Raw genomic sequence first — 13,436 nt, forward strand, 5'->3', positions numbered from 1 at the left:
TGGACTTTCCAATCTGTGCAGCGAGGTTTCTGTCTCCCGTGATTCTGCTCAGATTGTCGTCTCCGTGTTGCATCGTCTCGTTGGTGCTTCCATTCGTGTGAGCATCGTGGCGGTGGCCAATTTGGAGCGTGGCGTTGCCATTGCCAATCTGTATGGATTTGCTCCCACTGCTGAGAGCTGTTGCATTTCTATCACCGTCCAAGAACGAATGCGTTAGTCGAGGGCTTTTCCCGTGAAAATTCTCTTTGAAAGGGTGCTTGATGGGAAGATCTCAATCCAGCCTTACCTAGGAGACATCATCGTCTCAATGTTCCCGATCTCCCCTGTCAAGGGAGCCAAGATATGGTCGATATGTATGTAGAATTCTCACTTCTCGGTTGTGAAAGATATCCAGGAGTTGGCCACTTCCGCCAAAGTTGAACGTGGCGTAGGTGACGGGACACACCGGAATCTATCATCTATCTGCCAGCCTTGTGTACCCTCCATCCCCACTGCGCCCTTTCAACCGGTGTGTGAATTTCTGCCATGGCACCACGTTTGTTTAGATGAATTCCATTGGCACCCTGGGGATGTAACCTCGAGAAAGCGCCAGGTATGAGCTGTAAGCCACTGCACTGCCCCGCAGTCATCATTATGTCATGCACAGAGTCTAGGAATGCACTTAGCTGCCATACAACGATCAGACCAATAGCGCCTGCTGGTGGCCACTGGCAGTCAATGTAGGACTTATTACTGCTTGATGTGCTCCGCTGCCAAGTAGCATTGAGTACAACCACATCAAATTCATAAATTGTGAGCGACTCTTTGACTTAACAGCGATTGGGATCTGCTTGCACTAACTGGTTTCTTGTTACGGCCAGTCACTTGGAGGACGACATGTACACACCGATGGGGCAAACAATTATGCTCGTTTTAGAGTAAAAAGACATCTGAGCACAAATCACATCCTTTTGGAATTTTGGGAAGCAAATTAGATGAATATTCAGTGAGAATCGTATTTATTGCGATATTTCCACTGCTATTTCAAGTGTGATAGATTCTTGTTGGCGATGCAGGTATCACGGGTACCTGTCGAGGAACCTATGCGGGTGAAAGGCCACCTCGCTCCGAAATAACCGTAACGTTGCTAATCATTTGGAAGACTTGTTTGGGAGCCATCCCTTCATTGTCTTCAGCTTTGCTTTGACTTCTGGCGGTATATTTTCCAATGGCGTTGAAAACCCATCTTTCATGGCATTGCCGATCTGGTAGATGACGGAGCCGAATTTCGTTATCAAGCTCTTGTTTCCGTTCCCATGCTGATTTGTCTCGCACTTATCGCCCTTGGTTTCGCTGGTGTTGGAATTGCCGTTTTGCCGGTTGAGATTGTCATCTCCCTTGGTGTCGTTCTTGTTGCAAATTCCATCCTGTGCTGAGCCGTTCACTTTGCCCACCATTGAAGCCTCGTTGTTGTGGCCAACCTGTTTATTCGCGTTGCCAATACCGTCAATCCATATAGTATTACCATTACGATCCTTTTTGAGTCCAGACCGACTGTTACTGCTCTGGTCTTGTTGAGCCATTTGGCAGATGTGATTTCTCGAGTTTGGGAGAACGTGTTCGTATCTTGAGAATTGCAAATGATCAGGATGACTACCAGTGCCCAGGATGCAGAACTTAACATGGTCTTAAATGCTACCACCCTTCGCCAGATATTCCATATTGACCAATGACACACTTATGGCCCCCTTGATCGTTCATGAGCCGAAAGCGACTGTAGCGTCGGTGAGCCACACCTACACAGAGCTCTTGGCAGCCTTGCGTTATGCCCCAACATCCTTTACACAACTTGAAGAAGATCTTTTGATACCCTTGACACTTTCGAAAGGTTCAAAAGTTCCCAACTAATTATAGCACAGCCATAGCAGAGCGTGAGTTTGGGTTTGAAATATTAAGCGAGGATGTGCTCAGCGAAATGGCAGCACACAGCGTGCGGCATGCCAGCACGAATCATCCAAGTACAATTTCTAGGGTATAGATTCTTGCGATCTGGAGCTTATTCTTGTACCGAGAATTCCAATGCCTTTCCCATGCGATGTAATCCTTCTCGCAGGGCTGCCTCAGGCAACGTGAATGTAACCCTGTACCAGCCAAACTCTTCGGACGCATAGATGCTGCCGGGCGAAATCATAACTCCGCACTCGATACAAGTAGCTGCTAGTCTTGACTCGGATTCTATACATGCCACCAAGTCGGCCTCGGACATGTTCGATCGTAGTCTTGAAGAATGACCTTGACTTCGGAATCGTTGAGGTAGCATATAGCGGCCAAGATCAACCCAAATAAACACTCCTGCATTTCTACGTCTGTATAAGCTATACGAGTCGACCCTCTATAATCATCTGAGTACTTACGATTCAAAATAATCGATTTTGTGCGATTGAAAGAATGCAGTTGCAATAGAGTGGTTTTTAGCCATGAGTTCATGGTTTAGAGTAAAGAAAGTATCAAGCCATTTCTTGTCGTTGAGCATCGTAGCCCAGATGTCCTGCACCAGGTGAGGAGACCAGGCAAATTGTCTGGATTTCACAAGTTCTGTCAGCATAGCCTCTAAGGACGCGAGCGGTGTGTGACTCGCCCGTTGCTCGATATTGCTCGTATGACGCCCTGATTCTGTGTATATAAGACTCCCAGACGAAGTCCATTTGCGCAAAAGTCCTTGCTCGCACCATACATGACATGAAGCAAGAGTGGATCAATGAGACCATTGCTCACGGCCATGACAGATGTGAACGGTGTAGGATCGGCCATGGAAGGGTTCTGAAACACCGACTTGGCATAAATCTCATCCGAGATAAGGTGTATCTGATGGCGGCTACAAAAACCCAAAAATGCCTTGAGCGTCTCTGGTGGCTGTTGTCACAATTAGCTATGACTCATGAAGTCGTTGTTTTTAGGACGACGAACATAGCATCTACCTAGTGGATTGTGTGGTCTGAGACTGGATTAGTGACGAGGCAAGAATGAATGACTCGAGGCGCAGGAACACACTGGGATATTAGGAGAGCACGAATATTTATACCCCGGGTCTTGGATTTTGAAAGTGCAGCTTCCAGTGCCTCTGTATTGATCTCCGGCCGGAAGAGGTCATTCATGGACGAGTGCCTAGATATATCTGCATAGTCAACTCCAACCACTTGCACGTGACTGCGATGTGTGATGTCGACGGTAAAACCGTTGTAATACGGTCTGGGAATCAAAATGCCATCATCAGGATCGCACAACGCCCATGCGATAGAATCGATGCAACTGGCGAGTCCAGGTGTGACGTAAAGATTGTCGGCCGCTACTTGCGTTGAAGGGCAGAAATGCTCGTTAAAGTATTTTGATAGAGCGTCTCGGAGTCGTAAAGACCCCCGCGGTCCAATACTATATGTCAAATGCTCGCCAGGTGATATGCTCATCTGGAGGCAAGACTATCAATTTTTTGCACTCCCTCTTGAGATTGGAAAAGACAGTGTTACCCTTTGATTGATGAAATCTGTGACCTTGTCGTGCATCAGGCTGTTTTCAGCCAATCGAAGTAGAACCCTGAATCGATCAGTATAAATCTCCAAGCATCAGACCAGTTCGGTGAGCTCACATTCCATTGGGATTTGTAGGCGACCATGGGTTTCCCATTGATTTCTCTCTTGGACCCCATACATCACGGTAGGTGCCGTTGAAGGCACCTCTTTTCGACAAGTGGAAATGCTCTATTGCATCTCTGACAACACGATCAGACGCTTCCATTTTGAGCTGCAAGTGGTCAATCGCTCACTGCAATCAAGGGCTTCTGACGTTTGGTTTTGGAAGGCTTCGTACCTTTAAGATTCGGAGCCGACTCCTGTCAAATTCGGCGGTCGATAAAGACCTGGCTCCGACGCCGGCGCAGATGAGCCAACCTAGTTAACCACACCCGGCGGTCCGACGGCATTGGCCCTCATTGGTGAAGAAATAGCTTCATGACGTAAAGTTGAAGACGTCCCTTTATTATCTTGTCCACACATTTTTCAAAGCCGACGGATAGAAGTCTCAAAAAGATCGTGCTGCACAGTCAGACCGAGTATTATGGAGCTACTGCGAGAGTCATTGAAAAAAAGAATCCATCGCATTCGAAGCATAAATAAGGCGTTTTCTGAGTGAAGGATTGTCATTAGAGATTTCAACTAATAGATACCACAAATTAAGCAAGCTCCAGCAGAAACAAAGCGTCGAATCTCTACCCGGCTGGTCACAATACAATCGCCAGCCCTGAAGGCAGACCCGAAATCTGTCTCACCAAGACAATCGACAGCAGCAAGCAACACCAATCACCATGCTCACCACCGAGACAGCCACCATGATGGCCAAATATGATGACTGGGCTGACCAGGTCCTTTTTGATGCTATATCCAAGCTGCCAGAAGACGCGGCATACGCGCCGCGCAAGACACTTTTTGGAACAATGCTTGCAACGCTCAACCACAACTTGCAGGTCGATCTGATCTGGCGCGCGCATATCCTTGGCGAAGAGCATGGGTTCTCCACTCGCCGCGATCTTCTGCACTCTTCCTTCAGCGACCTCGTGCATGCGCAGTCGCAGATGAATCAGTGGCTTGTGGACTGGGCGAAAGACCAAACTCCGGAGAGTTTTAGCAAGCCGACCAAATTCAATTTCGTCTCGGGCAAGGCTGCGGAAATGACTGTCGGGAGCATGTTGTTGCATATTATCAACCACAAGACATACCATCGTGGATGGGTCAGCCAGATGTTCTTTGACCACGACGTCAACCCTCCTGAAACCGATCTTTGTGTCTTTCTTTGCGAGAATTAAATGATTTCAACGACTAAGTGTTATCGGAATATCGAATCAATTGACAAAATGTAAAATGAATATGTGAGCATCTCTGTATGCCTGGTTTCATACCCATCTCACACGACGAGCTGGAAAGTGATAATAAAATCGCATAAAAAGAGAGCGTTACAATCCATATACCCTTGCCACGATTGACATCCTTGTTGCTTGCTATTTTTCTTTTTCGAGGCGATAAAAGCTTTGTAACTGGCGCTATAGAATGACCGAGTCGGCTGTTTTATGAAATTGTTACAGGACGTAGTCACTTAGTGCCTAGTATAGTGTCAACGTTAGCAAGTCAACGTATATTGACAGTTGTAGCAGGTGAAAGCAAACCACCTCGATTATAGAATTCAGGTAGTTGAATATTAACAATAATTATAAATTTTTTTTTTTTTTTTTTTTTACAAACCTTTCCATAAAGTTTGTGCTTCTAATAGTTATAAAACAGACCTTACCAAGCTTTTATATACCTTCTATTATGCTCCTACGGTTATGCTCCTACGTTTAGACCGAGAACCTTTCAAAGGTTAGAACCGCATCCTTGCCGTGACACGTCTTGTATGGCTTGCGATCAGATTTGCAGAGGGTGAGAAACATTTCACATTGCCAAACATTTATACTAATATCGACGCATATGGTAAACTTGACTGTAATAATTATCATTACAAATGACAGCGTCTACTCTATCGTATACTTATTCGCATGTCTATGATATCGCTAAATCCGAGTTCTTGAATTCCGACTTCTCTACTTGTGGAGTCTTGTCATTCGGTCGCTGCTCCTCAATAGTCTCGCCAATCTCTCTGATTGTTTCCGAGATAGTACTGTTCTTCCTTTCGAGTTCAGGCAGGGCAATCCAAGTACGCATAGACTCTATTGCGTGGCCGTACTCTATGTGCACGCTGGGCTTTGGCCACATAGGCGGTGGCTTGTCCCAGGCATGCTTGGCCTCTTTGACGACTCTAACCGTGATCTCGCGTCCGGCCTCGTCCATTCTTTCCGCAAATGTATGACCTTCGGCGTGCAGCATGTCGTATTCGCAAATACAGAGGTGGACTGGGGGCAGTTCTCTTAGCAGCTCGTCCGACATGAGTCCTGGTGATAGACGTGGATCATCACGCTCATCTTTGGGAATCTTTGGGAAAATATATGATGCATCAAACAGATCGGTAAGGTTCTTAGACAGGGTAACGTCCGGCTTGACGCAGCTCTGTCTCTTGTTGGGACGGCTGATGGTCCAGTCGAGAAGGGGATAAAACAGTGCAAATCCTGCAATCTTGGGCGGCACGCCTCCAAGATCATAGCCCCATCGTTGTGGCTCTTGAAGGAGAACCCAGCTGGACAAAGCAAGCGAACCGCCTGCCGAGAAGCCAGAGATGACGATGCGGTCCGTGTCGATGCCAAACTCTTGAGATCTCTTTGCAATCTGTATAATTGCATCTGCGCAGTCTTCCACAGCCTTGGGGAACGGGTACTCGGGCGCAAGACGATAGTTGACCGAGAAGACGACAGCATCGGTTGACTTCATCACGGCGCCAGCCCAAAGTGCGTCATCAGTCGCCGAACCCACCACAAAGCCACCTCCGTGGAAGTTGATGACAGCTGGCCTTGTCTTTTCGGGGTCCGCCGACCGGCTGGTAGAGGTTTCTATTCTCTTCTTGGGATCCCAGACCTTGACCTCAATCTTCTTCCTGCCCTTCCACGGGCCTAGGGTAGAGTTGAGCCAAATGGTCGAGGTCGAGCTGATGGCCGCCCGGTTCATAATACCGAAGCCAATATTGGCACCTGCCCGGATGGCACCCGCGCGGGCTGAGAGCATCCATCGAGCGCTTTGCTCAAGCGGATTAATGTACTCTTCATCACCAATATTCGAGAGCGTTTTTCTTAACCCTAATGGTGGTCGACCTTCTCCGGGCTCATTGTCGGGGCCGGCACCCGTGTCGAGCTTGCTGCGATTGCGCCGGAGGATCCTTTGAGAGAATGTTCTCCGGGCGGAGAAGGGCGGTCTAAGACTACCACCCTCGGAAACGGCCTTGAGATGGGGATGCTTTGGTTTCGGCTCCTCGACCGTCTCAGCGGTGGACACGGCGGACAAATCTGGTTGAGTTTCGTCCGACATCCCGAATAGCCGTGGGGATGCAGGTCTAGATCCCCAGTGTGTTGCAAGGAGGGAGGGTTGATGAGCTAATCAGAAGCACTCGATGGTCCCGAGGGAGTGAATCGAGGGATTTGGGTTCCGTCTAACGTAGGCAAATTCTCCAAAAAGGAATTTTCTTTTCTCTCTCGGTGTGACTCGCACGTCTGATGACAGTTGCATTCATCAATACTATTGGAACGGGCTTCAAAGTACGGATCCAGGTTCAATGAATTGGGCAACGGTCCTGATTTTAGTTCCCGACCCAGCCGAGTTACAGATGTGACATAACCGCCTGCTGAGTCGATCTCTCGATGCTAAGAACTGGGAACCGCTGTGAACGACGGGCAACGCGATTCAAGAGCAGTGCAGTGGTGCAAAGCAGGGTAGGGGAGTGTGAATGATCCACCAAGCAGGCCAGAGCAAAAGCCAGCTGGCCAGCAAGCCGGTTTGCATGTCTTGAATCGATTTGAGTGACTGAGATTCCCTGATAGATCGAGAGTGCTGAGTATGACGTCAGAAGCAATCAACTGGGATGGAGCCTCGGTGTTCAGTGCCAGTGCGCGCGCTGCGTTGCTGGGGCCCGCCCTGCCCGCGTTGCTCTCCGGGGGCCGGCTTCCAGGCAGTCAATCAACAAGTCACTTGATGGTCACAAACTGGCGAAAAGCTGGGGGGACTCCGGTCTTCAATGGTTAGGGCCCCTTGCTGAAACATTGACGCCCGTTCAGCCCAGTAACGCCCTACGCAATCCCGCTAGAGTCTATAGCCAGCTGTAAATTACAGGTGCAGGGTCTAGACAATATGTATAGCAAATAATGTCAATGGTTGGCCGTAATAATGACGGTGAGGTTGGATTATTATTCAGGTTTTCCTCTAGTGGCACCTAGTATTCAGGCTTTTTTTTCGTAGATCTACACCTCCTCAAGGATTATAAACGTTAGATCGTTACTTGCCCCACGCAGTGACCCAGCACCTCCCATCGGAATTTTACCACCAAAAAAAAGCCAATTTTCTATCTACTTCCATATCCAGTGCTAGAAGCTTCCGCAACCCGTACACAAACAGCATACATTATAGGGAGAGATACCTAACAGATCAGAGGGTTAGTGAGTGGAGCTTTGTACTGATCTAACATTTATAATCCTTGAGGAGGTGTAGAACCGCGTCCAGCACATGTCAAGTATCCTGCTGGCCACTGCCCATGCATGTCTGGTTTGGTGCCCGGGAATAGCGCTAGCAGCTAGGGTGGTGATTTGCCCAGGGTGGAGCAAAGTCTCCGTCGTTCCCGCTTCAGCGCGCTGGGAGTACCTCATGTCGTCTCAGCAACAACATGAAAACTGCCCCAGCCAGCTTGGTTTCTTCTAAGTTCAAGATTCAAGGTAGTGCCAGGTATGTACTCTATCTCTCATTTCAAGGTGGTGTGAAGGGCTGGCTTGATTGGGGAACATGCCATGTGTATCGTACGCATCCTCCTGTATGTATACTTTCGGAAGTCATGGATAAGCTTCAGGCCTAGCCAAGGGACGAATGCTTGACTCGACGCACCTATGAAGGCCTCAGATAGCCGTGTTCCAATCTATCATTTGCTCCCTACTGGCTAGTTGTGGCTCGATTATATCCACCCCAAGAAAAATTGCACTGCTACATTGCTGGTCAGCCTCTCTCCCATTCTTTACGGTCAGACGGAGTGTCCGCAGGATGTTGATTATAGATGTCAAGTAGTAGATTCTAGTAGGTACTGTACACTACATGGTGGATCCACTGACCGACCGACCTTAGGTACCTGTCTGAGCAGCACAGGGCATCCGAAATGGAAACAACGGACCCGTAATGCGATCGTGATGGCTGCCGCGGGATGACGACATAGCTTGGTAAGTCGCCGTGTTTCGCGCACGTCGGTCTTTGTATCTCATCCCGTCCCTGCGAGTCTGCCAGGTACAAGCCCATCCGTCTTGAATGTTGACAGCCCAAGAAAAAAAATTAAATAAAAAAAAGCTTATGTGACATTGAAGCAGACCCGGCTTAGGTAGCCTTGGTACCTTTTTTTCCCCCCCGTCTCTTTCCTCCCTCCCTTAAGTTTGCCCAGGCCGCCGCACCTTCTGCTCGATCGTATTGAAGCAGTTTTTCTGTAAAATAATTCCGCTCGAGGAAGCCCATTCCCAACACAAGCTCTTTTCTTTCTTGGGCATTAGTGTCTTCTTCTACCTCAATTGCATTATTATATCTTCTCCCAAATCAAGAGAAATCATATATTTACAATGACGGTAAAGGAGGGCTCGCCACGGCCCAACACCCTCACAGGCTTGGCACTTCAGTTGAAAGGAAAGCTCAAGCCTAGCAGCAAGAAGCAGCAGAATGGCGTAGTCGAGGACAAGGGCAAAGCTGCTCATCGTCACCAGCTCAAGCGACTCGAGAAGCAGGAGAAGGAAGAGCGTCACTCCCGTGACATCCAGGAAAAGCAGAATCGATGGCGCGAGGAGCATGAGCGCGCCAGGTCCGAGGAGGACTCTGAAATGCTCACCCGCTACGGAATGGTTGCCGAGCCCGAAGACTTGCCTGCCGCTGTTCAGCCCGAAAATATCATGACAATTGATCAAGTCACCAAGCTTCCCCTCGGCTCCAAGATTGCATTCCGTGCTCGTATACACACCCAGCGACGTATGTCGCCCAAGCTGGACTTCTTGCTGTTCCGCGACCAGACCCATTCCATTCAGGGCGTCCTCGCGCATACAAGCACGCACATGATTCGCTGGGTGCAAAAGTTGCACCCCGAGTCTCTTGTCTACGTGACAGGTACTCTGAAGCAGCCGCCCGCCGACGTCCGCTCAGCCACTGAGCACAATGTTGAGGTTGACGTATACTCGACACATCTTGTCGCCGCCGCCAATGATCTGCCGTGGGACAACTACGAGCCGCCAGAGGCGCTGAATACCCGTCTGCAAGCGCGCATCCTCGATATCAGACACCCCGCGAACATTGCCATCTTCAAGATTCGATCCAAGATCGTCAGCCAATTCCGACGTACTCTTGAGGACCTGGAATTCCTCGAAATCCAGACTCCCAAACTGCAACCAGCGGCTACCGAGAGTGGTGCCGAGGTCTTCAAAGTCAACTACTTTGGACGCAAAGCTTTCCTGGCTCAGAGTCCTCAATTGGCCAAGCAGATGGCCATCTCTGCCGATTTGAGAAAGGTCTTTGAGGTAAGAACTTTCTGCTGCCCACCGTAATAGCTCATAATTAGCCAATTACTAACACGCATGATAGGTTGGACCCGTTTTCCGTGCAGAGAACTCCAACACCCACCGACACTTGACAGAATACACTGGTCTAGATATTGAGATGGAAATCCAACACAACTACCACGAAGTCATGATGACCGTGGACAAGTGTCTGAAGAACATTTTCGCTGCTGTTCAGAAGATGCCTGAGCTACAAGTCGTGCGAGAACGCTTCCCCAGCGAGGATCTCGTGTGGTTGGAAGAGACCCTCGTGCTTCCGTTCACCGAGGGTATCCAGATGCTACGGGAGGATGGAGCTGATATTGAGGTTGAAGATCTTGGTACCCGAGATGAAATTCGCCTCGGAGAGTTAGTCAAGGAAAAGTACAAGACTGACTACTACATTCTCGACAAGTTCCCTGCCAATGCTCGTCCTTTCTACACGCACCGAGCTGAAGATCCTCAGTTCACAAACTCATTCGACATTTTTGTTCGAGGTCAGGAGATTTGTACCGGTGGCCAGCGCATTCACAACGCCGAGAAGCTCCGCGAGAGCATGAAGAATGCCCGTATTCCTGAGGCTGGTATGGAAGAGTATCTGTCCGCCTTTGACCTGGGTCCTGCTCCCCACGGTGGTGCTGGTCTTGGTCTTGAGCGTGTCGTTTTCTTAATGCTCAAGCTAGGCGACGTTAGAAATGCCACGCTCTTCCACAGAGACCCCAAGTCTCTTCCGGAGAAACCACCAGGACTCCCGCACCCAGAGGCGGACACGACAAAGCCATGGTTGTTCACGGAGCAGCCACCGATTGAGAAGCTCATCGCCAACTATGGCGATGCTTCAAACACCTCGTGGCTCGACGAGCGATTTGAGATCTGGAGACATTCCAATGGTGCAGCTGTCGGGTATTGCGTCCAAGATGACAAATTCGCCATGACTATCGGCGATCCTCTTTGCGATGAGAGCCAGTATAATGAGGTGATTGCTGCATACAAGCAATACGTTCTAAATGAGCTCAAGCTCACGCCGGTATGGATGCTTGTTTCAGACCATGTGCAAGATATTCTTGCGCAGAACCACAAGTGGCGAACGTTGAGCTGTGTTGAAGAGCAGCGTGTTGACGCAGACCACCACAAGGAGCCAAGCAAACACGATGTACGAAGAGTCGACAGGGAGAACGTCAAGGTTCACAAGGTTGAGCCCAATGATGACTTTAAGAAACGGTGCGAGGAGGCCATTGAAGAATGGAAAGCCGCTCGCAAGGGCAAGAAACAGGTTCACTTGACCGAGATTCGTCCTTGGGTTGATACCGAGCACCGACACTACTTTGCGGCTGAGAGGGATAACAAAGTCCTCGCCCTTGTTGTCTTGGCCCAACTATCCCCTAAGCACGGATGGCAAGTCAAGTGGGCCATGGATTTCCCTGGAGCCCCCAATGGTACCATTGAGGTTACAGTTGAGAAGGCCTTGTCCTCTGTTACTGGTAACGTGACATTTGGTGCTGGCGTTTCTGAGAAGTTGACGCCCGGCGCCCAGCTTCATGGTGCTCGCGCCAAGTTCCTGGCGAACACATATGAGATCCTTGTCAAGCAGCTCTCGCTGGCAAACAAGGCTGGCTTCCGAGAGAAATTTGGTGTCAAGGGTGATCCAATCTTTATCTGCTACCCTCGACACGGCGTTGGTGTTCAAGACCTGAAGCAATTCATCAAGTTCTTTGAAGACTAGAGAACCCACTTAGAAGGGTATAGAGTGTACCTTGGTTGGTACATTAGAGATCCTAGAGGAAGAAGAAAAGCGACTAATGAGGAGAAGGAAGTGGCTATGGAAGTGGCCTGCTGTAGGTCAGCCGATACCCCCAGATGGATTAATGTTCTGAAGCGTTCTCTCTAAAGGACAGTGTCCTTTCTTTTGTTATTACGGCATGCTTAAAATATCGTTTAGGCATGAGCCTATTTGGCATGAACTGTGTTTTTTGATATCCACTCCGTTCTCATGGTTTAGATAGCATTAATAGGTGATATTCTTCGAGTCAATATTTTAAACTATATTAAAAAGAGTTCTTGGTTGATCCAGAGCTGCTGAACCGTGAAGTTCTGCTATCTGTTGATCCCTTACCTTATGTAGCAGCTATATGTGCATGGGATGACATACCTCATGTGAGAAGTATTCTCCGTCTACATTACAGAAGTTTATGCTAGTCAATCACAGTTGCGAATTCCTGCTATAAAATTGGACGTGCGAATGGCATCCATAAAAAAGGGGATATTTGGAATCCCCCAAGGTAGTCTTGTCGATATTGTCTCGAGTTGCAAGCCATAGTTCTAACAAAGTTTGTATTGGTATACTCAAAGCATGGGAAGCAAATGATTTGCCTGGCTAGACAAGACCTAACAGAACATGGGGCCAGAATCGTATGAAGTCGCGATGGCAGCGGCGAGCCGCGTCCATCGGAGAAGTGTGTGATAGTGTTTATGTGTGTCTATAAATGTCTCTAGGTCATAGCCATGCTCGGTTCGGACTCATCAAGCCTGTTGCCAAGCCATATATAAGAAATATGTCATCTTAATTAAAATCTGGAAGAAAAAGAAAGCAAGAAAGAGGGGAGGGGGGGTTGACGAAGGATACAAAAACTGACTTTAAAGCATATAATAAGGACATACAATAACGAGATCGGCCAACGGAAAGACAATCCCAAAATCGCAAAGCGATTTTTAATTATTTATCTCGCCGTAATCATCCTAAGGTTATGAAGCTTTGTTTTAGACGGGGAGGCACCAGCTGTATCGAATATTAGGTGATATCACTAGAGACTTGTCTCTTGTTTCCGTGACCACTTGTTACTAATACTACTACTAAGCGTTTCATCTGCCGGCTACTATCACAGTGACTAGGTAGTCATGTAGATGTGGGACACAATGCTGTTACGCCTGATACAGGATGCTCCCAAGACGGTATCCGTTATACAAAACATCTGGCATACCGCCAGGACAGGATGGTGATTGAAAGGGAACGGCACACATCTGTTCGAGATGAACGATATAGACAAGAGTTCCTGACTCGAGAACTCTGAATCAACTTGGAATCTCATGGAGACGTTTTTTTTTTTTTTTCCCAAAGTAGTGGACAGTGGAGAACAACTAAAGAAACCGCTGCATGGCAGTATCCGCCCACATAACGCGATCGCGAGTTTGGATGATTGGCAGAATAGGCAGGCGCCTAGATCATCAG

General features: G+C 48.5%; 5 protein-coding genes across 5 annotated transcripts; 2 read left to right on the forward strand and 3 right to left on the reverse strand.

Moving 5' to 3' along the window:
- Nucleotides 1–1,130: 1,130 nt before the first annotated feature.
- PFICI_05043 (uncharacterized protein) lies at nucleotides 1,131–1,562 on the reverse strand (the record flags this gene model as incomplete). Its single annotated transcript, XM_007833624.1, has 1 exon — nucleotides 1,131–1,562. The coding sequence occupies one exon, from the start codon at nucleotides 1,560–1,562 to the stop codon at nucleotides 1,131–1,133; it is 432 nt and encodes a 143-aa protein (XP_007831815.1).
- A 473-nt stretch (nucleotides 1,563–2,035) lies between these two features.
- PFICI_05044 (uncharacterized protein) lies at nucleotides 2,036–3,443 on the reverse strand (the record flags this gene model as incomplete). Its single annotated transcript, XM_007833625.1, has 5 exons — nucleotides 2,036–2,339; nucleotides 2,394–2,587; nucleotides 2,644–2,892; nucleotides 2,947–2,974; nucleotides 3,031–3,443. The coding sequence occupies 5 exons, from the start codon at nucleotides 3,441–3,443 to the stop codon at nucleotides 2,036–2,038; spliced, it is 1,188 nt and encodes a 395-aa protein (XP_007831816.1).
- Nucleotides 3,444–4,336: 893 nt separating this feature from the next.
- On the forward strand, nucleotides 4,337–4,834 carry PFICI_05045 (uncharacterized protein; the record flags this gene model as incomplete). The annotated part of the gene is made up of 1 exon (XM_007833626.1): nucleotides 4,337–4,834. The coding sequence occupies one exon, from the start codon at nucleotides 4,337–4,339 to the stop codon at nucleotides 4,832–4,834; it is 498 nt and encodes a 165-aa protein (XP_007831817.1).
- Nucleotides 4,835–5,564: 730 nt separating this feature from the next.
- On the reverse strand, nucleotides 5,565–6,977 carry PFICI_05046 (uncharacterized protein; the record flags this gene model as incomplete). Its single annotated transcript, XM_007833627.1, has 1 exon — nucleotides 5,565–6,977. One exon carries the CDS (start codon nucleotides 6,975–6,977, stop codon nucleotides 5,565–5,567), a length of 1,413 nt encoding a protein of 470 aa, XP_007831818.1.
- A 2,273-nt stretch (nucleotides 6,978–9,250) lies between these two features.
- On the forward strand, nucleotides 9,251–11,933 carry PFICI_05047 (uncharacterized protein; the record flags this gene model as incomplete). The annotated part of the gene is made up of 2 exons (XM_007833628.1): nucleotides 9,251–10,192; nucleotides 10,257–11,933. The coding sequence occupies 2 exons, from the start codon at nucleotides 9,251–9,253 to the stop codon at nucleotides 11,931–11,933; spliced, it is 2,619 nt and encodes an 872-aa protein (XP_007831819.1).
- Nucleotides 11,934–13,436: the final 1,503 nt, after the last annotated feature.

This window comes from Pestalotiopsis fici, assembly GCF_000516985.1.
Source record: "Pestalotiopsis fici W106-1 unplaced genomic scaffold PFICI_Scf_3, whole genome shotgun sequence".
Taxonomy (NCBI): Eukaryota; Fungi; Ascomycota; class Sordariomycetes; order Amphisphaeriales; family Sporocadaceae; genus Pestalotiopsis; species Pestalotiopsis fici.